The sequence below is a fragment of the Aphanomyces astaci genome (assembly GCF_000520075.1).
Source record: "Aphanomyces astaci strain APO3 unplaced genomic scaffold supercont1.89, whole genome shotgun sequence".
Taxonomy (NCBI): domain Eukaryota; phylum Oomycota; class Saprolegniomycetes; order Saprolegniales; family Verrucalvaceae; genus Aphanomyces; species Aphanomyces astaci.
In genome coordinates, this window is record NW_009798352.1 from 48,450 (window position 1) to 74,166 (window position 25,717).

The window sequence follows — 25,717 nt, forward strand, 5'->3', positions numbered from 1 at the left end:
GTTAAATGATGATGCACTCCAAGTTAAATGATGATGTGCACAATAAAATCATCTCACTTTGAAGTAAATAATTCACAATCACGTTCATGGAAGTAAATAAGGAATAAATGACGTTACCACGATATTCATATCGTACTTTATTGGAGGCATAGAAACACCAAACTTGGAATACCAACTTTAGGAAATATTCGCACTTTAACGGAGTATAGTTCTATTTGTATCCAATTTGATACGGACTTAATAGGGACGATTGTTTATGGTCGCGACAGCACCCGACCCCCTGAAGTACGTGCAGCTCCAAGTTGAGTCGCCAAGTAAAGTCACCTGCCTTCATCATGTTGGGTCGTTCCGTCGCTCGCGCCGCCGCCGTGTCCCGCGCCTTGCCTCTGTCCGTGGCCGCTGCGCCCTTGTCTACCCAGTCGGATGCGATCGCGAAGACGAGCTTCAAGGACCTGTTCTCCACGGAGGCTAACGCCAAGAACTCTGTCGGTACGGTCTACCTTCCCGACCTGTCGTCGTCATACTGACGGTGTCTTGTGCAGAATACGTGGTCGCCAAGGTTGACGACTTGGTCAACTGGGGTCGTCGCAGCTCTCTATGGCCCATGACCTTTGGTCTTGCGTGCTGCGCCGTGGAAATGATGCACACCGCTGGTTCCCGCTACGATATGGAACGCTTTGGGGTACGACGTGCTTGCTTTCTTTCTTCCCACGACCATACATACCCTCATGGCGTACGCTAGATGGTGTTTCGTGCGTCCCCACGTCAATCGGACGTCATGATCGTCGCCGGCACGTTGACCAACAAGATGGCCCCCGCGCTTCGCCGTGTGTACGATCAAATGCCCGAGCCTCGTTACGTGTTGTCCATGGGATCTTGTGCGAATGGCGGCGGGTACGTCCTCCTTCTCCATGTCCTATCCTTATCGAAATCTCGCAGGTACTATCACTACTCGTACGCGGTGGTGCGCGGCGTCGACCGCATTGTCCCTGTCGACATCTACGTCCCCGGGTGCCCTCCGACCGCAGAAGCGTTCTTGTATGCCATGCTGCAGCTTCAAAAGAAGATCAAGGGCAACAAGGGACTGTTGCTCAAGTTGCGCAAGTAAATACTCTCACACACACATGTTTGGCATCAATATGACCTTGTTGTGTTCAACCCTACTGTCCTTAAGTACCCCAGGCTTCATCTATCACGCCATGTGAACCTACTACCGACACTGCTTTTTGGTGTAAATGTATATAAAATTATAGAGTAAAATCACCACTCGGCACCGAGGGCTAGACTTCAACTTGCACATACATGGCTCTTGTAATAATCATTTCAATTTGGCGATGGCAATGTAAAACAAAGTGTAAACTGCCTCTCTCCCATCCATCTTGTCGTCCTGGTTCACCGTTGCGGACCAAATCCTGAGCCAGCGCTGGCGGCTTCCATTTCGATCAATTCTTGCCATTGTCGAGTAAGCTCCGCCACCATTGCTACAAGGTGGGCGTGAACTCGCACGGGAAGGTTCACAGTATTTTCCACGAGCTTTCTTGGCAGTTGGCACAATGCGTCCAGCGTATGCAAGTTGTGCGAACTCAGCACCTACATTTACATAGGTGCACACAACCATCCATCGTCCGTGGTTTAGTTGACTATACAGCTATCCGGATACATACTGTAGTATGGACAGGGTGTGCACCTACCTCAATCCACGGGAGCGCGCGCGTCACAGCTAGACGCCATAGGTGCGGTGGCGACTGCAGTCGGTTGGCATGACCAAGGGGCGCCAGCGCGTGGAAGTAAGCATGTACCAGCAGTAGGTCGCTCCGTTCGGCATGCGGAAACCGAACAACTGGGGTGTATGAGCTTGACACGATAACATTGACAGAAATGCATGCTACTATACTGTACATACCCATTTCGTTATTATGGAGCGGAACGGGTTGCACGTAGGTGCAAGTGGTGGGGCGTCGGATGTATGCAAACCCACACGGACATTGGCTTGGGTGCAGGTCATATTCGAACATGACAAAGCAGTTGGAACACAGCAACGGACTTGGTCCGTTGTCGCTGTGAAATCGACTACATAGAGACAGTGCACACACAACCGAACTCAATGGGTGCTGCAGGAGGTCGGTAGGTGCAGGGAAAACGAGAGTGTATGTATGTCCTCGTGCCTGTAGCAAGCGATGGCGGCCTCGGTGGTGGTGTTTGGTGACGCGTGGAGATGCCTTCGGATGGCTAGGTCTTGCTGCCACTGTTTCGCCAATTCCTGCCCAGCCAATACGGCTCGATCTAGATACGATCATAACGTCGAATATAGGTGCACATAGGTGTAGAACAAAAATGTACTGGGGTGCATGGCCACGTGGTGGGTTGCACATAGGTGCACGAGGTACGACCGAGCAACGCACACCAATTCGTGTTTGGCCTCGATGTGAAGCAGCTGCGTTCCCATAGCGTCCATGGCTGCATAGTGAGGACTCACGTCGTCCAAGAATGCCAGCACGCACACCCGCCACGGCTGCCGATCGGACGACTGGACGTGCAGTCTGTCCATAGGTGCAGGTCAAAATAGACGTTCGTAGCTCCTGTTTGTTCTGCACCTACCGCAACAGCTCGAGCGCACGAGGCCACCATGCATCCACAGGCTCAAGTAGGGCCAGCGGAAGGCAGTACTCATTGGCCAAGTGCACCCACAGAGAGAAATCTTCTGCACCCAGCCACCCCTGCACGTCCGACTCGACAGCACGGGCTAGTATGGCCAAGTCGCCCTGGCATTGCTCGAGGTGCAGAGCCACCACTGGGTGCAGACCTGAGACTACCGCACGCGTGTAGTTTGGTCGCGTCGTGTGCAAAAAGCTATGTCACTTTGCTTGTCAATGTTCAGCTTGAACACGTTGATGTACGAAGTATATGTAGGATATCAGGCGTACTGCTTGACACTTCGCTGTAGTCGCCGCACGCACGACTCTATGAAGCACAGCATGCCTCGCTCCTCTCGGGCGCGGCGCTGCATTCCCAGCGCGACTTCTTCTTTGGCATAGCCTTTCCATGCCGCAACCACCTTTGTCACCAGTCGTGTCGATACCACGGCTCGGTACCGCACCTACGATTCCCATATAGCGACGATGACGACGAAATGTATCATGTGTTGCATTGGCTAACGACGAACCACCACGGTGGCGACGAGATGCCGGCGCCGCGCAGCTTTGGCCTTGGGCAACATGGTCATGACGATGGCCAGTAGCACGTTTAGCTTGAAGTGGGCGCGCCGTTTACGCAGTGAAATGCCCAGAGCCACCGCGGCTACCATCTTCCACCAGCTCGAAATGGTGGTGGCCGCACCGTGGATGCGCAGCACTGCCCGTTGATGCATCGCGACATTCATGCGAACCAACGACTCGGCCTTGGACCGTTTGAACCTATATACAGCGATTCCTTGATGAGTTGAACGTAGGTGCAGGAACCATAGGGGTGTCCACCGAATTTCTGTCGCCCGTACGGCGTTGCGATGTTGGAGGAAGGGGATTTTGCATTGCATGACGCGATACCTTGATTAACAGTTAGCCGAGGGGGTAACGATAGGTGCAAAATGGACCTAGCACTGATGATGGTCGCGGCCTGATGAAGCAACGGGTGGCTTTGGGTTGCTAGGCGGAGCTCCGTTTCAGCTGCGCTGAGGTTTGCCCTGCTTTTAGGCAAATGTTGGGCCAAAAACTGCAACAAGTCGGAAAAGTCAGTTCTATGCCAAATCTTTGCAGAGGAACATCCTTACACGTTGGACCACATCGTGTGCATAGGCGGACGGGTACCCGTCGACCAAATCTGTTTGAATGGCTACGACAGAGAGAGAGAGATCGTGAATTGTATATCAGAATCTAGATAGTGCGAAGTATGCAATGAAAACCTGGTACAAAACTGACTGCGACTTACGTTGGTCAGGTGGGGAGAGTGTTAACATAGCCTCGAGGGCCCTAAACCGGTCCAATGCCATCTTTTTCGCCTGTTCATCACACCGGAGCTGCTGCACAAGCGCTTGGTACTCGTCCCGTCGACGTTGTAGCCGTGCCAGTCGAACTTGCGACGTTACAACGTCGTCCAGGACCCACCACTGTGGTTTGCCATACACATTCCTACACGCGGATTTAGGTTCTGGAGAGGCTGCACCTACGTGCACACCGTTTCTCAAGGACATGTCGGCCACGTTGTTGGAGGTGGCGGCGGGACTGCCGCCCTCTGACTAGCTTTTGGATGGTCGTGGCTGCGTGCTCATACAATGGAAGTCCTGACCAGGCCATGTCCAATCGTCAATGCTTGGCCTTTGAGAAGCTCAGTGAACAAATACCTGCTTTGAGGGCGTACTTGCGTCGAGCTCGAAGGTGGAGATGGAGCAGCCGGCGGTGTGTGTAGCTGTACAGGGCCATGTATACGCATTCATTTCGTGCACCTATGTATGCTGTACTGGGTGCAGGATGTACTACATACATACCTTCGCCACTTGCACTGAATGCGACGTGCCATAGTTGCTCGATATCGCCTACCACAGCTTTGCCATAAACATTTCATGTAGTAATTGCTGCATGCTACCTCCACCAGAGAGAGACCTTGGAACACCTCGTGTACGCAAAGGTAGGTGCAAAACGTTCAGATCAGGCGTACATACCATTGGGTGTAGGCTCGAGGAGATTGCAGCGGTAGGATGTACGTATGCCGAGCCCGAAGGTACGCAGTTAAGGCATCCAATAGGCGATGAAAGAACTCGGAGATGACAATCACACAACGCATAGACGACACCATTCGTCGGCATGATTGAATCTCCCGCACATGGAACAATGGCGGGGGCGCCAGCTTCACCGCCATGCCAACCAGAGATGCGCAGGTGACTATTATTAGCTGCTTATGAGATGATGTTAATGGAATTCGCAAGGTGAGCCACCTTGTTTCTTTTAAATATCCAATCAGAGCCCATCACACCTTGTTTCTTACACACGATTGGCTATAACACTGACAGAAGAGGTTACAATTTAGAAGAACTTTGAATTTTGTAGAGCTTTGTGTGATGCTGCCCCAGAGAATTGTGCACTGATGAGTGCACTCCGACTATATCCAATGTGGTTCTCCCCTTACAGCTAACATTATGTTGTGCGCTCGGTTGGGTCGCAATGTCGTGGTGGCTCTGGTGGGCCAACGCTGTAGCACTGCGGGAGGAAGCGTGTGTAGTTGAGGGCAAAATGCACAATGAATTAACTGAAGATCTACAAAGATCTCCTTAATCCTCATCACTATGAAATCTTCTTAGTCTACTTCACTACTTCTACACTATTATGCACTTTTGTATATAATTGATGCGGGTGCGGTTGAGACATTGGGGAACTTCACTAGGCTAGCGATTCTAAGCCATACTTGCCCTTGAGACACATTCCCAGGCTAGCATTAGCCAGGGTGCGTCATGGGCCAGGCACTTAGGAGCTGGGTGCGGGCAAGGTGGTGGCAAGGAGTTATCCGCCACCTGTCGCATCGCTACAATTCCCCCTGACGTCTTGCTACACCTTGAAACTCCTTGACTCCAAGTCTTGGACGAGTTGCTTGAAGTGCACAATATGCTTGATGTCCTTCTTCAGTTTCCACGTGGCATCGCTTTCGGGCTGCCCATGCCACCAACTTGCGATTGAACTGGCGCTTCTTGAGCAGTTTCTCGACAATGTACATTTCTTCACCGGTGGGTTTGTCTAGAACAACAGGAGTAGCTTTTGGGATAGGTCGGGAGGCAAACTTGGCTTCGTTGGGCTCGTAGTGCTTAAGTCGATCAACGTTGAACACGTCATGCACACGTGACATCGAGCGAGGCAACCTGAGGCGCATAGCGTTTTCATTGATGGTTTTGACGATCTCAAAGGGGCCGATGAATCGTGGAACCAGCTTGGGACCCTCGGACTTGTCGAGCATCTGGGTATGCTTTAGAGGCAGGTTGCGAGTCGCTAGCAGCATTGCCTTCCTCGAAGGCCACGTTCGGGTGGCGCTTGTCACAATACTCCTTCTGACGCTGCTGGGCCTTCGTCAAATTCTCGTGAACCATCCGAATGACTTTCTTTCGATGTTCCGCAAAATTCTTGGCAAAGCCATTCTTGGGCAAGGAGCCGCTCACGAAAGGGTTGCGCAACTTGAGGCCTGTGTGGACTTCGAACGACGTCAAGCCGGTTGATGTTTGGACCAATCCTTGGTGGGCATGCTCGATCGTTGGCATATGGTCGACCCAGTCTTGTTTTTGATACGACATTTGACATCTAAGCGCATCTTCGAGAGTTCGATTCTGGCGCTCAGTCGCTCCATCGGCTTGAGCTCTGCCGGTGGTAGTCATGGCTTGGCGGATACCGAAAACCTCCATGAGGGACTTCGAAAACGTGCTTGTAAACTTGGGGTCACGGTCGCTGATGATCATTGCTGGTACTCCATGGTGACGAACAACATGTTCGAAGAATTCCTTCGCCGTTTGGGGTGCGTCGACATCTGATCTCGTCGGGATGCACTTTGGCCGCTTGGAGAGCTTGTCTACCACGACCAAAATGGCATCATAGCCTTTTGACTCGGACAAACTGGTGATCCAATCCGCTGAAACAGTTTGCCAATACTCTTCCGGCACGGAAATGGGAATCATCTTGCCATTTGCACGCAGACTGCTCGTTTTGTATCGACTGCGTGTTTTGCAAGTCGCGACGTATAACTTCACGCCTTCGGCAAGAGTGTTCCAGTATTACCACTACGCTACACTTAACATTGTACGTGTCGAGTTCCAGGATGTGCGGCAGTGCTTGAATCGTGCGGGTGAGATAAAATCTCGGCGCGTAGCACGTCATCGCTGAGGACACATAGCTTCCAAACTTGGTCTTGGCTTCGCAGAAAGTAGAGTCCTTCCTTCCACTTGAAGGCTTCACCTTTCAGCGACTTTGTTCTTGGATCCTTTGCGTACTGTATGCCTTCACAAAACGTTCCTTGGCTTTGGTGTCCATCTCGATGGTGCTAAAGGACACTTGCTTCGAGTGGTTCACCGTTAGGCGTTGAGGCACTAGCACTCCTTTTTGCTCCCTCAACTCCTTCCCCCAAAAAGGAGAGTGGACAATGACGGCGATGTCACGAGTCGTGTAGGTGGAGAGAGCCGAGGCATGAACAAGAAGTATATTGATGCGCGCCGCGACTGAGTCACAGTGGATCCACACGCGTGAATTGAAAGCTGGTGAACGGTGGAGGTGGCATGTGGAGGCCGAGACAAGGCATCAGCTACTACATTCAATTTGCCCGGGCGATGATGGAGGGCAAAGTCGAAACAACTGAAAAACTCAAGCCGACGCGTCAACTTGGGCGTAAGGACCGGCGTTGTCATGAACCACTTGCAGCAGGAGTTGTCGGTGTATACATCGAACCGAGTGCCATGCAGGTAATGGTGCCACTTGCCCACAGCCAACTTAATGGCGTGCAATTCTTTTTCGTGCGCGGACCAATTCTGTTCGTGAGGACCGAGGCGTTTGGACATGAAAGCAACGGGGTGATCATTGCCGTCGCCGTCGAACTGGGAAATGACTGCACCACAGCAGATACCAGAGGCGTCGGGGTAACCACAAAAGACTTGTTATAGTCAGGCAATTGCAAAACAAGGGCTAGCTGCAGCGCGAACTTGATTGCCAAAAACTCTCGATGCTCGTCCTCGCTCCAGTGCCACTTGGCTCCTTTCTGCAGCAATCCACTAAGGGAACCGACGAGCTCCGCGAAGTCGGGGATGAACTTGCGGTAGTAACTGGCAAGACCGACAAAGCTCATGACATCTTTGCACGACTGAGGCTCCGACCACTTTTCGATAGCACGGACTTTGGACTGGTCCATGTGGAGGCCATCTTTCGAAATGGTGTGACCCAAAAGGTTGACAGAGTCGACAACAAACGAGCACTTGGAAGGACGCGCATATAGCTTCTCGATGCGAAGGACAGTGCAAACTGAACGCAAATGATCAGAGTGCTCTTCGGTCGTCCGTGAGAACACACAAATGTCGTCCATGTACTCCACGACAAAGTCGAACTTGTCAAACAATCGACGCATCAGGCGCGACCAAATGCCTGGCATGCCTGCCAAACCCATTGGGGCCACTACCCATTCATAAACATCGCGATGGGTCCTGAAGGCAGTGTACTTCCGCGCTGATGGCATCACGAGCATTTGGTGGTAGCCAGACGCTAAGTTGATCTTCGTAGAGACTCGGCATCCGTGCATGCGGTCAAGTCAAAGAGGACTTCAATGTTTGGCAGCGGGATCTTTGGCACGATGCACTGAGAGTTGACATGGCGGTAATCCAACACCCATCGTATAGGGGTGTCGGACATGGCGGTAGGAAGCCACTCATGGCGTGAAAGCATCTGACCACCATCATTACGCTTGGGAACACTGAAGATGTTGGATACGCAGTCGCTGTTCGAGAGCTCGATCCAGCCCTTTTGCAACAGATCGTCGACGAACGTGTCCAAAGAGCCTGCTTCCACCTTGGACAAACGGAATGGGGGTCGATGTTAGGGTCTCGCGTCAGGCTTCATTGTCAAATCGAACTCAATCGGACGCGGCGGTGGTAACGTGTTGGGTAATTTGTCGGGAAACACCTCACGAAATTCATTCACCGCCCTGGCCACGAGCGGGTGTAACTTCTGCTGAGGTTCCGTTTTCGTCATGAGTTTGATCATCCATCCGTCGATTCGTTCAGGCTCGACTTCACGTGAGTTGACGTTGAGGATTTGGTGGGTACGCCAGTCGATGACAGGGTTGCAACGAAAGAACCAGGGTTTCCCCAATATGACGTCAAAGTCCTCTTTCCGAGATCCCACTTGGTAAGTATAAGATCTGGGAACGTCCATTGACCAAAGCAAAGTGTGCCAGATACTTCCTTCACTTTCTTGATGCCAGAGCAGTGTACATCGAAGCCTTCCGCTTGAACTTCCTTGGAACGGATCACTGCCTTGGCCAAACCTGGGCGGCAAAGCAAGTTCGAGACACCAGAGTCGATCAGGATGCGAACGCTTGTGCTGTCGAGTGCGGCGTGAACTATCATCAACTTGTTTTCACGTGCTGGCACCTTGCTTGCTTGTTGGGCGGTATTGATGTCAATGGACTCCTCCTCCCCCGAGTCTTGTTGGGCTAGGTCCATTTAGTTGCCTAGGATCACGTCATCTTCGAGGTCTTCTGTGTCGCTGTTGACTTCGGTTACTTGGGCAGTGTGCTGACGACTTGGTGTATTGCTCTGGGGTTGCTGAGGCCGGTTGGTATGTCTTGAGATGTTGTTGCGCTGGGGTTGGGCTTGGCATCTTCCTTGATTGTTCCAGGGTGGAGAGCGGCAGTCACTGATTCTGTGGCCCATGCGTCCGTAGTTATAACAGGGGCCAACTTGGCATTGTCCACGGTGTTGTACTTGGGCGTTGTCTACTTCCATGTCGTCATCTTGGCGCTGGCGTAGTGGATACGCATGTGGTGGACGGCTTCCTTGGTGTCGGTTGTTGAACTGATGGCGGCGATCTTGAAATCCTTGATGCGGGGGGCGATCGTGGCAATGAAAGAGGTCGCGGTCTCTGGCGTGACTACCGTTAAGGGTCGAGTTATGGGAGCGCTCATAATCCAGGGCAACTTGGATCGCGGAAGTCACAGTCTCGCAACGACAATACTGCAACTCTCACGGGTTCTGGTACGCAGACCGCGTTGGAACCAAGACACCTTGTCGCGCTCGGTCATGTCGCACACTTGCGTACAGATTCGTCGGAACTTGGCAACATACTCGGTCAAGCTCGCACACTGGGCTTGCTTCAATTCGTATAGCTGATCACGCAGCCGATCTTGTAAATCGTCGGGTTCAAACTCGGCTCGCAGCTCTTCTTCCAGTTCAATGAGGGTACTTGGAGACTCACCGCGCGAAAGCCGTTCTTGGTACCACGCTGCCGCAAGGCCACGGAAATTTGCCACCATCATGGCAATGCATCGCTGTTGAGTCCCATCGTTTTCTTGGTAATCCTCGTTCGTTACCTTGAAAAATGTCGTAACTTGGTGGATGTATAGACTAATACTTTCGTCCATTCGTCCATAATACTTGGGCACTATTAATCCTTCAACTTTAAGCTCTAGTTGTCGTATCGCTCGTTCCATGTGTTGACTGGGCATACACTTGCTCGCATCCACTTGGGCGGCTTGGGTGCGGGTAAGAATTTCCAACAGCTGTTCATATCGCTGAAAGGATTCTGCCATTGTGCGCAAAACTTCATCCATCTTGTAATTCTGGTGAAATTGAATTAATCTACTTCGAACTTCGACCTATTTTCTTGCTTCAGCCTTGATCTTGCGGGCCTTGTGGTACACTTGGATCTTCCGGTCGAGGACTCCTTCAATCAGTTCCTCGATGTGGTCGTTCCAATGGATTAATAAGTCTGTGATCTCTTGGGTAGCGTTGCGCGAGTCAGAGTTCTTCGCTTCGGGGATCTGGGCACGCAACTTCATAACCACGCGTTGGTGACGGGTCAACACGCAATGGTCTTCGCGTAGCTTAACCGGCAAATCCGGACGGGTCGAATAATTCGCCGATGTCTTTTGTGGCCGCGAGTTGGGGTTTGGGGATCATACACTTGCAGATCACTCAGAACGTGTATGGATTTTGTTGCTGAGACTATCACCAGGTAACGGGTAGCAAAGACCACGTTTTAAAAACCTTCGGCGATGCGCTGTCTCTGCAAACGACCACACAACCGTCTAAGAAGACTAGCTACGTACGGCGGGTTGACGGAGCTTGGGGCGAGATAACCAGGAAGTGCTACCACTTGTAGCACTGCGGGAGGAAGCGTAGGTAGTTGAGGGCAAAATGCACAATGAATTAACTGAGGATCTACTAAGATCTCCTTAGTCCTCATCCCTATGAAATCTTCTTCGTCTACTTCACTACTTCTACGCCAATATGCATTTTTGTATACAATTGATGCGGGTGTGGTTGAGACATTGGGGAACTTCACTAGACTAGCTATTCTAAGCCATTCATTCCCTTGAGACACATCCCCAGGCAAGCATTGGCCAGGGTGCGTCTTGGGCCAGGCACTTAGGACCTGGATGGGGCCACGGTGGTGGCAAGGAGTTATCCCCCACCTGTCAATCGCTACATACGCGATGACGCAAGAGGTCTTGGTAACACCCATCGCAAAGTGCTAAAGCCGCTACTTCAGCACTTGCGAAGGGTGCCACCAAGACATCTTGCGCCACCGCCCGCGCAACCACGTGATCACAACGACAGGGAGGTGTACGGCACCGACACGGGCTGGATGGTGGAATGAGGGATGACCAATTTCATGGGGTTAGTAGGCAAGTGGTGAAATGAGACATGTTAGAATTGGCCGCGTCCTGAATACCACAACACATGATCTTGATCTCATACACAGCCTACATAATTACTGTATCTCAATGCTCATTGCATCAACCGCCATCACAGGAGTAGAATATATCGCAACAGGGCGTGATGAATCTACACAGCGATTATCGTGATTTCACGGCATTTGATTGGACAAAATTGGACAATTTTGAATTCGAAAGGTGACCTGTCTTGCGAATTCCAAAAACAGACAGACACTTGAAAAATAGAAATAAACAATACAAACTTGAAGATATATTTAATTGGAATTCGCAAGTTCACCTTGCTTTTTTGGTAAATGTCTATCTTATGAGTGAGTGTAGGTGCAGCTCTGGCATCCTGAGAACGGACACACTATCCACCTAGTACTGTACTTGCCCGGTCGCTTATATTATTGGAACAATATATATGCAGGAATATTTCTTATTTGTGTACTATATATTAATACACGGTATAAGTATGAAGCAAAATTTTCTCTGACCTTACTTTGATGCACCAATAGTGTACAATCGATTATCCGGATATTCGAACGCTGTATGTTGGCTTTACCCCTTTACTTTTCGACTACACCGTGCCAATGCAAGCGGCAGGACTGCCGCCTCAATATGCAGCCGAGCTGACAAAGTTAGCCAAAGTCAATACCAAGGTGCTACTGGCGTGCTCGAATCCCCGCAACAGCAATGCCGGGTCTCCTATCCAGTGGACCCCCCTTGGCAAGCCAGTGGACGGCGGCGTTCAGCTATACACTGGCAACGACTCGTCCATTCACGACAAGTCCCAATCTGCACTCAATCTCGTGTGTGGTGTCGTGTACGTCCAAGCGCCTCTCCACGAAGTGTCCCATGCCCTGGGAAACTTGACGACGAACCCGTACTTGAAGCGCGTTGTAGACGACCCGGTCGTGATCGATTCTCGAACGCTGTACGACATGGACAAACGCGACCGGCGCGCGACGCGGATACAGTGGATGTCCATCCGAAGTGCGTCGGCGCTCATGCAGCACCGCGACTTTGTCGTCGTGCAGGTACATGTGCAACCACATCGCATAGAACTTGGGATGATTCGCAACCACATCGCCATAGACCTTGGGATGATTCGCAACCACATCGCATAGATGTTGGGATGATTCGCAACCACATCGCATAGATGTTGGGATGATTCGCAACCACATTGCATAGATGTTGGGATGATTCGCAACCACATCGCATAGATGTTGGGAGGATTCGTTAGACTGACGTTGTCACATTGACGGTAGCATCAAGACGAAGTGGCCATACCATCTACCAGTAGTCGCGGGTCGACTGTTCGAGGCTGGGTATCGTGCATCCATTCCGTCAACTTGCCCATGGTGCCTCCGTTTACGCAAACGTACTTGCGAGGCGGGGTGTACGCGTCGGGGTGCGTGGTCGTCGTTGCTGCACCTACGTTCAACTCAGCACCCACTATATTGTAGGTTTGTGCTCCGCGAAACCAATCAGCGCCGCATCACTGAAGCAGTCGTGGTGCTCAAAGTAGACTTCAAGGGGTACGCCCCCCGTCTGCTGTGCACCGGCACCCTCAAGGCGTGGGCCATGTGTGTTGGCCGCGTGGCGAAGTACTTTCGAACACATCGGAGTGCGGACAACCTGCACCTACCTCGCGTGCACCTAGACGACGCCCACCAATTGGCTGGCAACGGACGGTGTTGGGTCTGCCACGATCGCTTTGGTGTTCACTCGGACAAGCACTCGTGTCGCAAGTGCCACAAGGTACAGTGATCGCTCTTGATATGTTGTACATCTAGGTGTATCTCACAATTTCAGCAGTTTTCCTTGGTTTGGTTTGGTTCTGCACCTAGGTGTACCTCAAAATGTCAGCAGTTTGGATTGATATGTTCTGCATCTACGTGTACCTCACAATTTCAGCAGTTTTCCTTGGTCTGGATATGTTGTGCACCTAGGTGTACCTGTCATCATCGTAGTATATATTTGATTCATCCACCTAAACAAGCTCGTACATTCCTAGCGAGTGTGCAGTGCCTGCACAACTTGGGCCGACGTCGACTTGGATATTGTCGGTCGAATCAACGTAGTCGTGTGCACGAGCTGTGCTAGCAACGCCAGCAGCAACGCCAGCAGCAACGCTGACCAATCTCGACCAACGCCCAAGCAACGCCACGCCCCATCCCGGTCGGCATCGGCGCGCCAAGCGCCGTCTTCGCATTCCGTCGACTCGCCAAAGCAGCAGCCCAAGATGGAGGAATGTCCTCATGAGATAGCCGACGTGGACAAGGAAGTGTCGCCCCGGTTTACTCAGGACATTCCCATGCGCCCATCCGCAGCGACGTGGATGGACACGCTGAGATGCGATCGCCGCCGCCCCCTCCAACACAAGTACGACAAGTTCGACGACGTGATAGAGGGCTGTTCATTAAACGAGCCCCCCCCCCCGACGAAGGAGATGCCTTCGAGGCCTCGGCAGGGCTCTATGCCCACTCCTCGCGTCGGTCAGGTAGCTGCCCTGCACCACGGTGAGCCCCCCCCTTGTCGCCGGTCGCTAACTCCCACAAGTCACCATCCATCTCCTCGTCATGATCTCGAATATGCGACATCGTTGGCGCCTCCAATTCGGCTCAAGTCGTCACATACCAACGAGCCTCTTGTTCGTCCGTGGGTCGCCACCACGACCAGCAGCACCATCTCGTCCACAGTAGCGCAGTGTTCATTTGAGACGTCGTCGGACGACACCATCGACAGGGCTAGTAGCGGATTACTACAACTGCCGTACGATCTCGAGACTAGTATTACTAGGACTAGTGACGTCAGTGTCGTGGAAGCATTCACGAGTACGGGCAATGTCCTCGACTTGACCAAGGGGGACATTGCTTCGTTTCGGCTTTAACACTGATGTGTTTATATATATATGTACTAGTATATAATTAATATATTGTGGATTCAGTACAGATTATTGTCGAATCGAATATCTCGGCGAACTGAATTGACATCACGAATTATCTCGCTATTGGCGAATCCCATTTTGAGTGGATTTGATTGGCTCTTACAGAAAGGAGAAGTATATTCAACCAATCAGAACTCTAGCGTGATTCAATATTGATTAGACAAACCACCCGAATTTTACAAGTTTATAGCGAATTCACAATAATGTGGACCAATTTCATGCCATATTGTTGGGTGTATGCCACGATGCCCAATTGCTATGATAGTCATAGAAAGCCATCAAGTATCGTGTAATAACCCTTGTACATGATGTGTCTGCACTATTGACTGTTTACATCAGCAAAGACAAATCCCACATACAAAAATCAAGATAATAATCCTTACTAATTCTCAATATTCAAAATTGGTATGGTCCGTACTAATTTTCCAAGTCCATAATTAGTGTGGATTGAGATATACTGTAAGTAGTGCAGACCGCACTAATACATGTGGTGTAGATGTGGTGACGAGGTTGAAAATTAGTGCGGTCCGCACTACGTAATTACGGTCAACGGTGTAGGTAGTACTGTACTAATACTACTAGAAGATATTGCTAATAAATACAAAATACCTATATTCACACTGTCAGTTCAGCATAAGACATTCCTTTACCAAAAGGAATAACAACCCAAGTTAATAAACTTAAAAAAAAAGTTAAAATAGGAGCAAATATAAATAAAACTACATCACAATTATTAATACTTGGTAACACAGTTTCTTTTACAAATACTACTACTATTAATAGTAGTAGTACGTATTATTAATAATAGTAGTATTCCGAATACTAGTAGTATTTTTGACTTTCGTCTCCTTGTTTGTACGCTCTCCAACTACTCCAGTGAGTTTAGTACTATTAATAGTACATATTATACTTCAAAGGATATATTAACAGAGTCTGTGAATTAGAGCATCTCCAACGGCGTTTTTATTTCTATTTCAATTCGAAGTTACGGATGTAGAATAGAAACTCTTGCTCTATCCGGAGGGTTTGTTGCTATTTCACGCGAAAATAGAAATTCTGCGAGTCGAAATTTCTAAAAAGTCCGGATAGTGCCAAAATAGCAACTGTAAAAACGAAGTTTGACTTTAACCTATGCTTTAGCAATAGGTTAGAATTTACCGTTGGAGATGCTCTTACTAACAGTACTACTGGTAGGAAGGATGATTAGTATTATTAATAATAGTAGTATTTCCATAGATGTTTAAAAACACAAAAACAATCTCGAGCGAACCATGTTCTATTACTAGTAGTATTATTTTGTTTCCGTAAGCTTGTAGCAACACTGCACGCAAAGCCTAATGTGAGATACTGTGGACGGTTACTGGACGGCGGCAGCAAGTGCCCCACGGATCACCGCGCGCTCTTCGTCGGAGGCCATGCGCAGGCGGTCGACGAGCAGTTGAGTCAGCGCCACGACGTCGCCGGATTCATTCGGACGAGTCGCGGCGGACGGGGTCGGCGGCTGGTGCTGCTGGAGCCGCGCCAAGAGGTCCGCCACATTTGGAGGCGGGTGGTTGGCGCCATTTTCCAGCTAAGAATGATTCCCATGACGACGCAGAACAAGTCACAACAGAGTGTAGGTCCTTGTACAATGAACACCACCAACACCCAATATGGTGGATTCGGTCCAAAACTTTCAATCCAAGAATCATCGACGGTATTGGCTGATCCAATATTTTGAGTGGATTTGATTGGCTCTTTCAGTATATTCAACCAATCAGAACTTTAGCGTGATTATTCAATAAATATGTTGGAAGTTGAAAACAAATAATACACGAGTAGGTTCAAAGTGGGTTACCAATGGAGCGGCGGGGATAGTGGCGGCAGTCGTCGGCTGGTTCTCCATAGGTTGCAAGAACATGTCGATGTCGTGGTCCAGGAATCGCGACACGGTGAGCGCCGTGGGGTCGGATGGGGCGTCCATCAAAGGCGGCGCCGACGACGGCATGTCGACGAGGATGCTGTCTCGATCTTGGGTCACGTACTCGTCTGGGTTGGCGTCTGTTGACGTCGCATAGTACCTAAAAAAACCACAAGATGATATATTCTCACCACCGACACCAAAAAATGATATATTCTCACTACCGACACCAAAAAATGATATATCATCACCCACAAAAAAGATATATCAGTCCAACCACCGACCCCCCCAAAATGGATATATATATATATATGTCTCGTACATCATCCAACCACGACCCTGGTTTTGAAAACAACATCGACCAATCACATTGATCGATAGACAACAAGGATGCACATCCGACACATCATGCATGCAAAAATGTGGCGATTTATGTATGTATACATCAATAGTATTGTCAAGTCGATTCGAAATTGGAGTGGGGTGCTCCATCGAATGTCCAGCACCACAATCGATGATCGACCAATCCAAAACCCACAACACGAACCAAGTAGCCAATCAAAGTATCATTCTTCGACCAATTGAACATTGAATTAGTGTTTGACTGCAATTAGTGTGACACTGGACAATCATTTCATACAAACGTCAGTCCAAACAATCGACCGATAGATTTGCGCGAGTCAGCACAAAAGTCAACCAAATTTTGGGAATAAGGACAATTGGAGTACTAGTCGGTGTATATATTGTCGATTTGATACAAATTTGGGGATCGAATCGCGTCGACCAAACCGATCCACAATCGAATGATTGGTTGTTGAATTTCTTTTAAAACGTTTTGATTGGTTAATAATTTTGAGCTCATCTGAGGTAGCCAATCAAATCGATTTAAATTCCAACGAGAAACCACACCACAATGAAATGTCACTCGAAAGCACACAATATATTGTACCTTGTTTCTTTGATACGGTAGCGCGATCCTTTGTAAATACCGGGATGCTGTGGGGGCACGAGCGCCGCCCCTTCCGCTCTCGGCGTCGAAAACAACGGTTTTTTCGGGGATGACGTGGTTTCTTTCGCCTGGGTGTATCCCCCTGTCACAGGCGGCGGCGTGGCGGCGTGGTCCGGATAGCTTCGTCCGTACGGTTCGCTTTCCGGCTCCGCGAGGGCTGGCTGGGTGGTCCGATGGGGGGAAATGATTTCCAGCCGTAGTCCCGTGCCGGCCCCCGCCCGCGACTGATTGAGCGCGGCGAGCACATCCGGTGCATTTCGCAAGTCGCCGAGGTTCACGGCAGTCGTGGTGGGGGCGTCCGGGGGGATGTACACCTCTTGGGTGGCAACAGGTCGCGACGACAGCATCGACGGGTTGTTGTGGGGCGCGGGATGGCGGTATACGGGCTGTGCGCGGGATACAGATGTGCCGACGTCATCGTACAAGTTGAGAAACGACTCGCGTTCGTCCCGCAGCATGGACATGCGGGGGTCGTCTGGTCGGTTGGTGCCGTTGTAGCGAGGCACCGGGTAGTTGGTTGACACCATCGACGACGCTCCTCCTCCGCCATAGTTTTCGTACGTGGGAGGTGCGTGTTGACGGAACCCCCGAGATGGCGGCGGCGGTTGGGTGGACGGGCGGGTCGGGTTGTATGGGGGCTGTTGGTGCTGTGGTGGCGGTTGATGATGTTGATGCTGGTGCTGGTGGTGGTGGTGGTGACTGGGCGGGTATCCACTGGCGTGATGATGGCTCGGTCGGTTATGAAGTGGGGCTACTGCTTGGTGCAGTTGTTGGGAAGGCGGGTGGTAGTTTTGCAGCTGCGGCATGGTTGGCTTCGAGTACATGTTGGCATGTACTGGGTTCATAATGTTGTTTAGACGCAGATCCATTTCGTCGTAGTCAGGGTAGGGCGGTCGGGGGGCTGGCGGCGGCTGGCGCAAGCGCACGGTGCCCCCCTGTCGCATATCTTGAGCCGGCGGTTGTCCGTGGGGCGACTTGTAGCGTGGGGGGGGCTGCGTCCCGCTCAGCGACGACTTGGGGGACCGGATCATGCCACCCGCGCCGCTGAGTACGCTGCGATTGTTGGGCTCTGACTTGGTCATTTGCAGGTTGTTCAGTCCGGGGTGGGAGGCGGCGACGGACCGTCGGCTGTCCATCGTACACAAGGTGCATATGTGGTACTTTTTAATGCCTTCGACGGGCACCACGGGGCGCTGCTGGGTGCAGCAGCTCGAACACACGACTTCGCCGCATACGCGGCAGTTGTGCTTCTTTTTCAAAAAGTTGAACCCCGATACACAGCATGCGCACTGGGTCGCCGCGTGTTTCGGCTTCAAGTGGATGTCGCCTAGGAGCTGCAGACGTGGCGACGCCTGCAACCGACTACCGGATACCTGCACTTGGTCGGGAAGTGCCATGTGAAACGGATGGTGGCTGTTTGGAGCAACGGGTTGAGTTGGTTGGGATCCTTGTCGTCCATACTGGTACGATGCATCGTCGTGGTATCGACTGGGAGGGGGGTCGCTTTGCTGCGACGGAGACGCAGTAATGTGACGAAGGTCGCGCGAGTGCCGCGTGTACTCATCGGACGGGTACCCTCCCCCGTGCGGCGGGGCTCCTGCTTGTTGTGGCAGGGGGGCTTGCATTTTTCGATAGCTCGACGGGCCAAGTGGTGGCTGTGGGACGTGGTGGTTGTTGTGGTTGTTTGATGGGACTCGGCTGGGTGGCGAGTTGGTCGAGCTGCTGGTTGCGTGGGGGGGTGGAGGTCGACTGGCAAAGTAATCTGCGAGCACTTGCAGACTCATGATGCGTCGCTTCATCATGGTCTGGCCGAGCTGTGGCGACACGTCGTCCCCGCCCTTGAAGTCGATCTGAAGCAGGTAAATCGCCTCGAGCTCGCCAGGAACGTCCGACTCGGTAAAGACAAAGCCGGACCGGTACAAGCTGCCCCGGACGCAGTCGGGAGGAGACGCGACGGTCGCCAAGTCGATCGAGTGCATGGCGCATACCCACCCGCGCTTGTTTCGCTTTTGGTCCATCACGTCTTCTTGGCTCTAAAAACAGCATCAAAGGTACTACTACTACTACTACTACTAGTCGTCTTCGTCGTCCTACTAGTACTACTGAGCACCAGTACCTCCAAGTAGACAAAGTCGCGGGAACTTGTGGCGGTGGGACTGACCATCGTCGCTGTCTTCAAGCTGATCATGTGTCGAGGGTACTGCCGAGACCGCGACCGAATCGGCGCCACGATCTGCGAGTGCGTCCAGTCGGCATGGAACTCGGCGTAAAAGTCTCGGACGTGGGGGACGTCAACGTCGGTGGCGTTGAACAGGTCGGCCACTTGATCGATCGTGGCCGAGAGGTGCGTGACGCCGCACATGTATGCGAGCGTGCGGTTCGTATCGTCCAAGTCTTGACCCGTGAACAGCTCCACATGGTTCTCAAACCCGATCGTCGTCCACCGCACCGGCGACCGACTCGATTCCGTGCGCCGAGCCGAGTACGCCACGTGTGTGCACACCTCTCGGCCCAGCGACTTCATGCGCGACACATCGTCGTCCGTGAGCTGAAGCATCGCTGTCGCTTCACGGCCGCTCCAACTACGAACGGGAGAATAGTGGTGCTCTTGGCGACGTGGGAGAGCATTACTCCTTCGACTAACTTGGCCTTTCTTCGAAACCGACGCTGATTGGCTCGTGTGATTACACACAATGGTACATAGTGAGACACCCGTTTTGAATTTAATATGCAAACCCACACAGCGTTTACATAACGTGATTGGTCGGACCTTGGATATTGTAAGACATTTGTTTGAAAATACATGCAAATTAGTGGGTCCATACTGAATGAGCTGAAAACATGCATGCCAAAGATGCAACCGCAGTGTATGAGCGTTGTGGGTTGTGTGCAAAGCACGAGTCTTTCCAACGGTCCAAGATCTTGCGTGGCAAAATGTAGTAGTATGCCTGTGTAAAAAGCACAAGTACCAGTATGAACCATAAAAAAATATGCGATAAAATATTCGATAGGCGTGACACATGTCACTATGATCGGTTTGTCCCAATGCGAACTTCGACTGGGGGTGGAGCAGGGTGCGCACTAAGAAACGTAGACAATTCACTGACACTATTGGCCAATAATCCTTTTTGAATGAGTTTGTGCATTTATTAATAATTATTTACAGTAATTAGGAAGAAACTAGAGCAAGGGACGTTTCCACCATGAAGGTCAACAAAGTGAAAGCGTCGACAATGATACATGTAGACAATACGGATCGTCAAGTACAGTAAGCTTACCAGTACAGTATTTGGGTGAAACGAGCAAAATTTCATGGGTCAGTTATGGAGTTTTCGGCGTTGAGCTGACAGTAACGCGAGTTGTAATGTTCTAGGATCCCCGGAGCAATAACTGTGTGCCTTCAATGAAAACGGAAATCCAATCCAATATCCCCCCCCGATCTCCTTCAAGTCAATGCATTACCAACCGACCACGCCAGGCATTAATCAAGTCGCAGTTACCTCCCTCCTCCATGGTACTGTAGATGAACTACAGTGTAACCAGGGATACGTTAACAGTTACTACATAGTATTGTTGTAGCTCCATTCATTGAGAGAAGATCTGGTCCAAAAGCAAATCGAAAATTATCAGTAAGTTTGAATATTTCGTACCTTTACTGTCAAAAGTACTAGTAATTTTCTCTAGCGTTTCAAATCAATTGTGCGTGAAATCGAAGTTCGAAGTTGAATGTCCTTCGAAATTTTACTGATCCAACCGCATCAGCGCTACAAAACGCTATTTTTAGATATACTAGTACCATGCAGGTGGTTTCAGCCACTCGCAAAACGTTGCGTCCGCCTAGCGTCATATTGTGCCTTATTCTCCAACAGGTTAGTCCTTTGCAACACAGTCATGCTACGCTGCTTCGTCGTCGTCGTGGTGCTGCTGGCAGCTACAACTTTGGGGCAAGGCGATAATACCCTTCCAGGGGACATCCCGGACAAATACAACTACCCAATGCCCCCCCCACGCAACGTCTACGGACCTCCCACAACCACACCATCGAGAACCCCGGGGTTTGAATCCGGGGACTTAACAGGATGCAACGACGGGGAGACGTCGGTGGATGTGGAAGGCGCGGAGGGAGGCAGGTTCTGCGTCGACAGTGCATTCCACTGCAGTCGCGAGCTGCCCCAAGGACCATGTCCCCCCCCACAAGACGGCTTGCCGTTTGGGTCGTACTGCACTGTAACGGTGACAGGACTGTTGAAGTGCCAAGCCAAGATCAACGGGCAAGTGGTCGTGCCGTTGACGTACACTCCAGACCTCGTACCGAAATCCGTAGTCGCGGGACCACCCACCACCACCACTTCATCCAAGTCGTTCGAAGACGGACAACTCAACGCATGCGACGATGGCCTCAATCCCATCGTTGTACTAATCGACGGAGCTGCCGAGACATTTTGCATTGATGCGCTGTACGCGTGCAGCAACGCGTTGCCCGATGGTCCGTGCCCCGCGCCGCAATCTGGACTGCCCAATGGCTCGACTTGCACGCAAATCACCCCGCAATCGTTTGGTTGTGTCGAAAGGGTGTAGTCATGATTGCCGTCGCACCAGGTTAGATACCATTGTCATACAAGCCGAAATTGCAACAACAAATTAAATATTCCGAAACATATTGTATTATACCATGTTGCATTTTATATGACAAGGACTATTATTGTTGATCCACGAGGAGGCTGCGGGTAATGATCAACTTTTGGATCCTCAAACGATGGTTCATCCTCACCATACAACACGCTAGAATCAAATTGAGTTCAGCCTGACGAAGAAAGCAGTGGTGCACTACATTTAATTGCCATTTTGAAGGATTGGCATCTTCCTCAATCGATGGTGTGCTGAATTGGTGGACTGCACAGAAAACGGTTGCATAACTTTTAAAAATATGACATTTAAAAGTTAGAAAATGATTACATATCAAAATATGCTACTATTAATAGTATAAATTATAGCTCAAGATGACAATAATTGTTTGTCATCTTTATGCTACTACCGTAGTATATTTGAAAGTTTACGCCAAAATGCGTCTTTAATGTGCTGCTTCGTGGTTCAGAGGTCACCGATCAACGCAAGAACATGGTAGCATGAACAGCACATAGATACTACTAATGAAGTATCATGGACTGATTTATGATGCTTATTGGAGGATATAATCACATCCCAAGTAATGTTAAGCTATATTTCAGTTTTTGGCATGTTTGAGGTCACTTCACACACTCTAAATAAATGCAATCGCCGCACATCACATCTAGTTATATAGCCCGGAACCATGTCTTCCGTTTTCATTTTTAAATGTATCACACCCAGGCATGGATGGTGTTGCTGAGCAATTTAACGACAAAGTCATGTACTTTCTGGACAGTTAACATTGTCATAATTTATGAAAACGTTGATGTTAACTTAACGTTATTGAAACTTGATGCTATACGTATATATTTCGATATAATCATTTAAATTATGACATACTAGTATTTATTTTATACTAGTATGTCATAATTTTATAGCAAATTCACAATACAATACCGTTACGTATTTTTACAGTTGTTAATACTAGTATAAACTAGTTAATACTAGTATAAATAAATACTAGCTAATACTAGTATAAAATAAATACTAGTTAATACTAACGTAAAAAACCAATTTAAGATAACTTAACCAATTTAGGATAACTTTGTATTGCCCAATCACACCTCGTTATTTGTTCGAGTCAAAACCTCTATCATATAATGCTGGCCATTCCGTCACGTGAATGAAATGCAAAAACGGCATAGAAGCCATTGGTAATAGTCATTCAAGATTGGGTTGAAGTTCCCTAGTCGACACGGGCCACATTGGGTTGGATCTGAGGTTTTGTCGAGTGTTAAACTCGGTGGACATCCATCCACAACAGAAATGTAACTCTATAAAACAGTACCCTTGTATAAATTATATTCAACCTGTTGTAGCCGCTTACCCTAAACACAGAATTTCAATGCTCAAACACATACATACTTTAAGATAAAAAAAGTTATCCTAAATTGGTTATCAAAATGTGAGTACAAATGCTTAGAAAGTAACTAATTTACCTGTGAAGTTCATCGCCTAAACTGATGATTCGATTATGAACTTGTCTATTGGAATCACTATTGAAAACTCAAATATCGTAACGGACTCAAAAGTTATGTCCATTCTACTCCGACGCCTCCAAAAAAGTTATCCTAAATTGGTTTTTTACGTTAGTATAAATAAATACTAGTATTAACAACTGTAAAAATACGTAACGGTATTGTATTGTGAATTTGCTATAACCTTCCACAATTCGCCTGGTTATCAGTATTGAATCACGCCGGAGTTCTGATTGGTTGAATATACTTGTCCTTTCTGTAAGAGCCAATCAAATCCACTCAAAATTGGATTAGCCAATAGCGTCGATTCGTGATTCGATTCGGCGGCGAGATTCGATTCGACGGGGTCTGGAAATTCGTATCGAATTAGTAATGGTTATTTTTCCAAAAAGTATCGTAAGTGGCGGCCAACATTTGAAGTCCACACGTATACGTTTTGAACAGTGGAATCGAATACAAAGTCGCCTTGCACCAAAACTAGACTCCTTCGTCTAGACATACGTTCATCCTCGCTTATGTCGCCGAGGATGGCTAAGTTGGTCAACATGGCATAACTTTATTGGTATGGATTAATCCAATAGTTGGAGACGTTAATCAACCCTCCGGATAGGAAGGAAGTAATTTACGGTTACGCGTAGCTCTATCCGGCTAACTGTCTACCAGTAGTGACTGGCTATATTTGCCTTTGACTAGTTCTCATCCGTGGAACATATTCGTTCGGTATGGTGCCAGCTGTGTGCAGTGATCGAGGATGAGGCGGATGAAGTCGCGCCATTTCGTTTTGTCGAGGGCAAGTTGGCGATGTCTCCAACCCTCCGGATAGTGCAAGAGTTTCTATTCATATCCGTACCGGTATCTCCAAATTGAAAAAACGTCTACAGGTTGGAGATGCTAGGACTAACAGCAAGACGATTGGCTCGTCGAAATATCAACAGACGCTTGTGATTGGCTCGTCGAATTGCCCTGGCAGAACTATGCGTCATTATTCTTCCCGAGAAGGCAACCGAATCGTCATGGTGCAAGTCGTGGTAGTTCCCGTCCTGAATGACAACTATTCGTACCTTCTGATCGATGAGGCTTCCAAGACCTGTGCCGCAATTGACCCCGTCGAGCCTGAGAAAGTCCTGCGCGCCGCAGATGAGAACAACGTGACTATCACGCTCGTGCTCACCACACACTCGCACGCTGACCATGATGGCGGCAACCCAAAGATGAAGCAGCTCTTACCGGATGTCGTGGTAGTGGGAGGACGAAACGACAACGTCCGTGGTGTGACCCGCGAAGTCGACGATCAAGAAGTCATCCGCTTCGGTGGATTACAAGTACACATACCTCTACATCACAACCACGTCATTGACACTTCTCATGCAGGTGCGCGTGCTCTCGACTCCGTGCCACACTCCTGGACATGTGTTATACCTATGCGACGACGCTCTCTTCACGGGAGATACGTTGTTCATTGCCGGTTGTGGGCGATTCAACGGTACATCTCACCATTGTTGCATCCTCATCTCAATGTTGTTTTCGATCATTGCAGATGGAACCGCGGCGCAAATGCATTACGCACTCAATCAAGTCATCGCCAACCTGCCCGAACACACCAAGGTGTATTGCGGCCACGAATACACGACCAACAACCTCAAATTTGCCGCCGCGGTCGAGCCCGAGAACCCAGCGATCCAAGCCAAACTCCACTGGTCCCAGTTCACACCGTCCACCATTCCGTCGACCATCGCGTCCGAGCTTGACACGAACCCGTTCATGCGTGTTGATCACCCAGCCGTGCAAAAGTACGCCGGAAGCGCCGACCCCGTCACTGTCATGGCGGTGCTACGCGAAAAAAAGAACTCGTTTGGATTGGGCGCTGGCCCTGCCAAATAGTAAAACCCTTTACAGTATGATGCTCATCATCTAAAAACTTCCAACCGGCCAAATCGAAGAGTGGAGGTTTTATTATTTAACGTACAATTAATGTAGTTAAACCCAAAAACCAAATACGTTAACTACCGATTTCATGCGTTTTGTCACTGCAAGTGGGAGGTTAAAGGTCCAACTGCCTCCGGATATTATATACGGATAAGAGCCACATACAAAAATTAAGATACATCTCAGCGGCCACATATGGCCAAATATCCATGCACCCATGTAAAATACACTAGGTTAAATATCTATATCTGGACCAATTCATCACCAAATTTGAATCTGAGACGTAGAATTTCTTCACCTCTGTCCATTCTACGTCTCAATTTGCTGAAATTTTGAGTACTCCTGAGTAATGAATACGAAATAGAAGTCAGAAAATTTTGTGAAAACTTGGTAGTTTA

The 25,717-nt window shown here is 49.6% G+C and overlaps 6 protein-coding genes across 14 annotated transcripts; 3 read left to right on the top strand and 3 right to left on the bottom strand.

Moving 5' to 3' along the window:
- Window positions 1-285: 285 nt before the first annotated feature.
- H257_16614 (NADH dehydrogenase [ubiquinone] iron-sulfur protein 7, mitochondrial) lies at window positions 286-1,244 on the top strand. The gene is made up of 4 exons (XM_009845105.1): window positions 286-489; window positions 543-682; window positions 743-894; window positions 940-1,244. Exons 1-4 carry the CDS (start codon window positions 336-338, stop codon window positions 1,106-1,108), a joined length of 615 nt encoding a protein of 204 aa, XP_009843407.1. The 5' UTR covers window positions 286-335; the 3' UTR covers window positions 1,109-1,244.
- H257_16615 (hypothetical protein) lies at window positions 1,233-4,882 on the bottom strand. 8 transcript variants are annotated; one of them, XM_009845112.1, is made up of 16 exons: window positions 4,655-4,882; window positions 4,481-4,528; window positions 4,337-4,401; window positions 4,171-4,276; window positions 3,925-4,124; window positions 3,767-3,828; window positions 3,590-3,708; window positions 3,474-3,542; window positions 3,164-3,413; window positions 2,925-3,097; window positions 2,599-2,850; window positions 2,341-2,540; window positions 2,166-2,283; window positions 1,904-2,070; window positions 1,692-1,840; window positions 1,233-1,590 (listed from the first exon to the last, which is right to left on the bottom strand). In XM_009845112.1, the coding sequence occupies exons 1-16, from the start codon at window positions 4,849-4,851 to the stop codon at window positions 1,393-1,395; spliced, it is 2,373 nt and encodes a 790-aa protein (XP_009843414.1). In that variant the 5' UTR covers window positions 4,852-4,882; the 3' UTR covers window positions 1,233-1,392. The 8 variants fall into 8 exon arrangements, with proteins under 8 accessions (XP_009843414.1, XP_009843408.1, XP_009843409.1 ...); XM_009845106.1 differs by having other exon boundaries at window positions 4,579-4,882; XM_009845107.1 differs by having other exon boundaries at window positions 1,904-2,283.
- Window positions 4,883-11,970: 7,088 nt separating this feature from the next.
- On the top strand, window positions 11,971-14,342 carry H257_16616 (hypothetical protein). The gene is made up of 4 exons (XM_009845114.1): window positions 11,971-12,425; window positions 12,657-12,799; window positions 12,855-13,149; window positions 13,406-14,342. Exons 1-4 carry the CDS (start codon window positions 11,979-11,981, stop codon window positions 14,279-14,281), a joined length of 1,761 nt encoding a protein of 586 aa, XP_009843416.1. The 5' UTR covers window positions 11,971-11,978; the 3' UTR covers window positions 14,282-14,342.
- A 1,254-nt stretch (window positions 14,343-15,596) lies between these two features.
- Window positions 15,597-19,866, bottom strand: H257_16617 (hypothetical protein). The gene is made up of 4 exons (XM_009845115.1): window positions 19,364-19,866; window positions 17,188-19,280; window positions 16,176-16,398; window positions 15,597-15,908 (listed from the first exon to the last, which is right to left on the bottom strand). Exons 1-4 carry the CDS (start codon window positions 19,802-19,804, stop codon window positions 15,696-15,698), a joined length of 2,970 nt encoding a protein of 989 aa, XP_009843417.1. The 5' UTR covers window positions 19,805-19,866; the 3' UTR covers window positions 15,597-15,695.
- A 1,214-nt stretch (window positions 19,867-21,080) lies between these two features.
- Window positions 21,081-21,964, bottom strand: H257_16618 (hypothetical protein). The gene has a single exon (XM_009845116.1). The coding sequence runs from the start codon at window positions 21,693-21,695 to the stop codon at window positions 21,264-21,266; it is 432 nt and encodes a 143-aa protein (XP_009843418.1). The 5' UTR covers window positions 21,696-21,964; the 3' UTR covers window positions 21,081-21,263.
- Window positions 21,965-24,385: 2,421 nt separating this feature from the next.
- Window positions 24,386-25,534, top strand: H257_16619. Of its 2 annotated transcripts, XM_009845118.1 has the most exons (3): window positions 24,386-24,715; window positions 24,765-24,876; window positions 24,931-25,534. In XM_009845118.1, the coding sequence occupies exons 1-3, from the start codon at window positions 24,407-24,409 to the stop codon at window positions 25,272-25,274; spliced, it is 765 nt and encodes a 254-aa protein (XP_009843420.1). In that variant the 5' UTR covers window positions 24,386-24,406; the 3' UTR covers window positions 25,275-25,534. The 2 variants fall into 2 exon arrangements, with proteins under 2 accessions (XP_009843420.1, XP_009843419.1); XM_009845117.1 differs by having other exon boundaries at window positions 24,391-24,715; window positions 24,765-25,340.
- Window positions 25,535-25,717: the final 183 nt, after the last annotated feature.

Coding starts and splice junctions, on each gene's coding strand:
- H257_16619 (XM_009845117.1), top strand. CDS start 24,407: ATGGTGCAAGTCGTGGTAGTTCCCGTCCTGAATGACAACTATTCGTAC. Junction 24,716..24,764: donor TCCGCTTCGGTGGATTACAA/GTACACATACCT, acceptor CTTCTCATGCAG/GTGCGCGTGCTCTCGACTCC.
- H257_16614 (XM_009845105.1), top strand. CDS start 336: ATGTTGGGTCGTTCCGTCGCTCGCGCCGCCGCCGTGTCCCGCGCCTTG. Junction 490..542: donor TAACGCCAAGAACTCTGTCG/GTACGGTCTACC, acceptor TGTCTTGTGCAG/AATACGTGGTCGCCAAGGTT. Junction 895..939: donor TCTTGTGCGAATGGCGGCGG/GTACGTCCTCCT, acceptor GAAATCTCGCAG/GTACTATCACTACTCGTACG.
- H257_16617 (XM_009845115.1), bottom strand. CDS start 19,804: ATGCTTCAGCTCACGGACGACGATGTGTCGCGCATGAAGTCGCTGGGC. Junction 16,399..17,187: donor TACCGTATCAAAGAAACAAG/GTACAATATATT, acceptor TGGTTTTTTTAG/GTACTATGCGACGTCAACAG. Junction 15,909..16,175: donor CTATCCCCGCCGCTCCATTG/GTAACCCACTTT, acceptor AATCATTCTTAG/CTGGAAAATGGCGCCAACCA.
- H257_16615 (XM_009845111.1), bottom strand. CDS start 4,798: ATGCCGACGAATGGTGTCGTCTATGCGTTGTGTGATTGTCATCTCCGA. Junction 3,098..3,163: donor ATCTCGTCGCCACCGTGGTG/GTTCGTCGTTAG, acceptor TGGGAATCGTAG/GTGCGGTACCGAGCCGTGGT. Junction 2,071..2,165: donor GCCGCCATCGCTTGCTACAG/GCACGAGGACAT, acceptor GTCTCTATGTAG/TCGATTTCACAGCGACAACG.
- H257_16618 (XM_009845116.1), bottom strand. CDS start 21,695: ATGCAAAATGTCTCGGCAGCTCCGTCGATTAGTACAACGATGGGATTG.
- H257_16616 (XM_009845114.1), top strand. CDS start 11,979: ATGCAAGCGGCAGGACTGCCGCCTCAATATGCAGCCGAGCTGACAAAG. Junction 12,800..12,854: donor GGCGGGGTGTACGCGTCGGG/GTGCGTGGTCGT, acceptor ACTATATTGTAG/GTTTGTGCTCCGCGAAACCA. Junction 13,150..13,405: donor CGTGTCGCAAGTGCCACAAG/GTACAGTGATCG, acceptor GTACATTCCTAG/CGAGTGTGCAGTGCCTGCAC.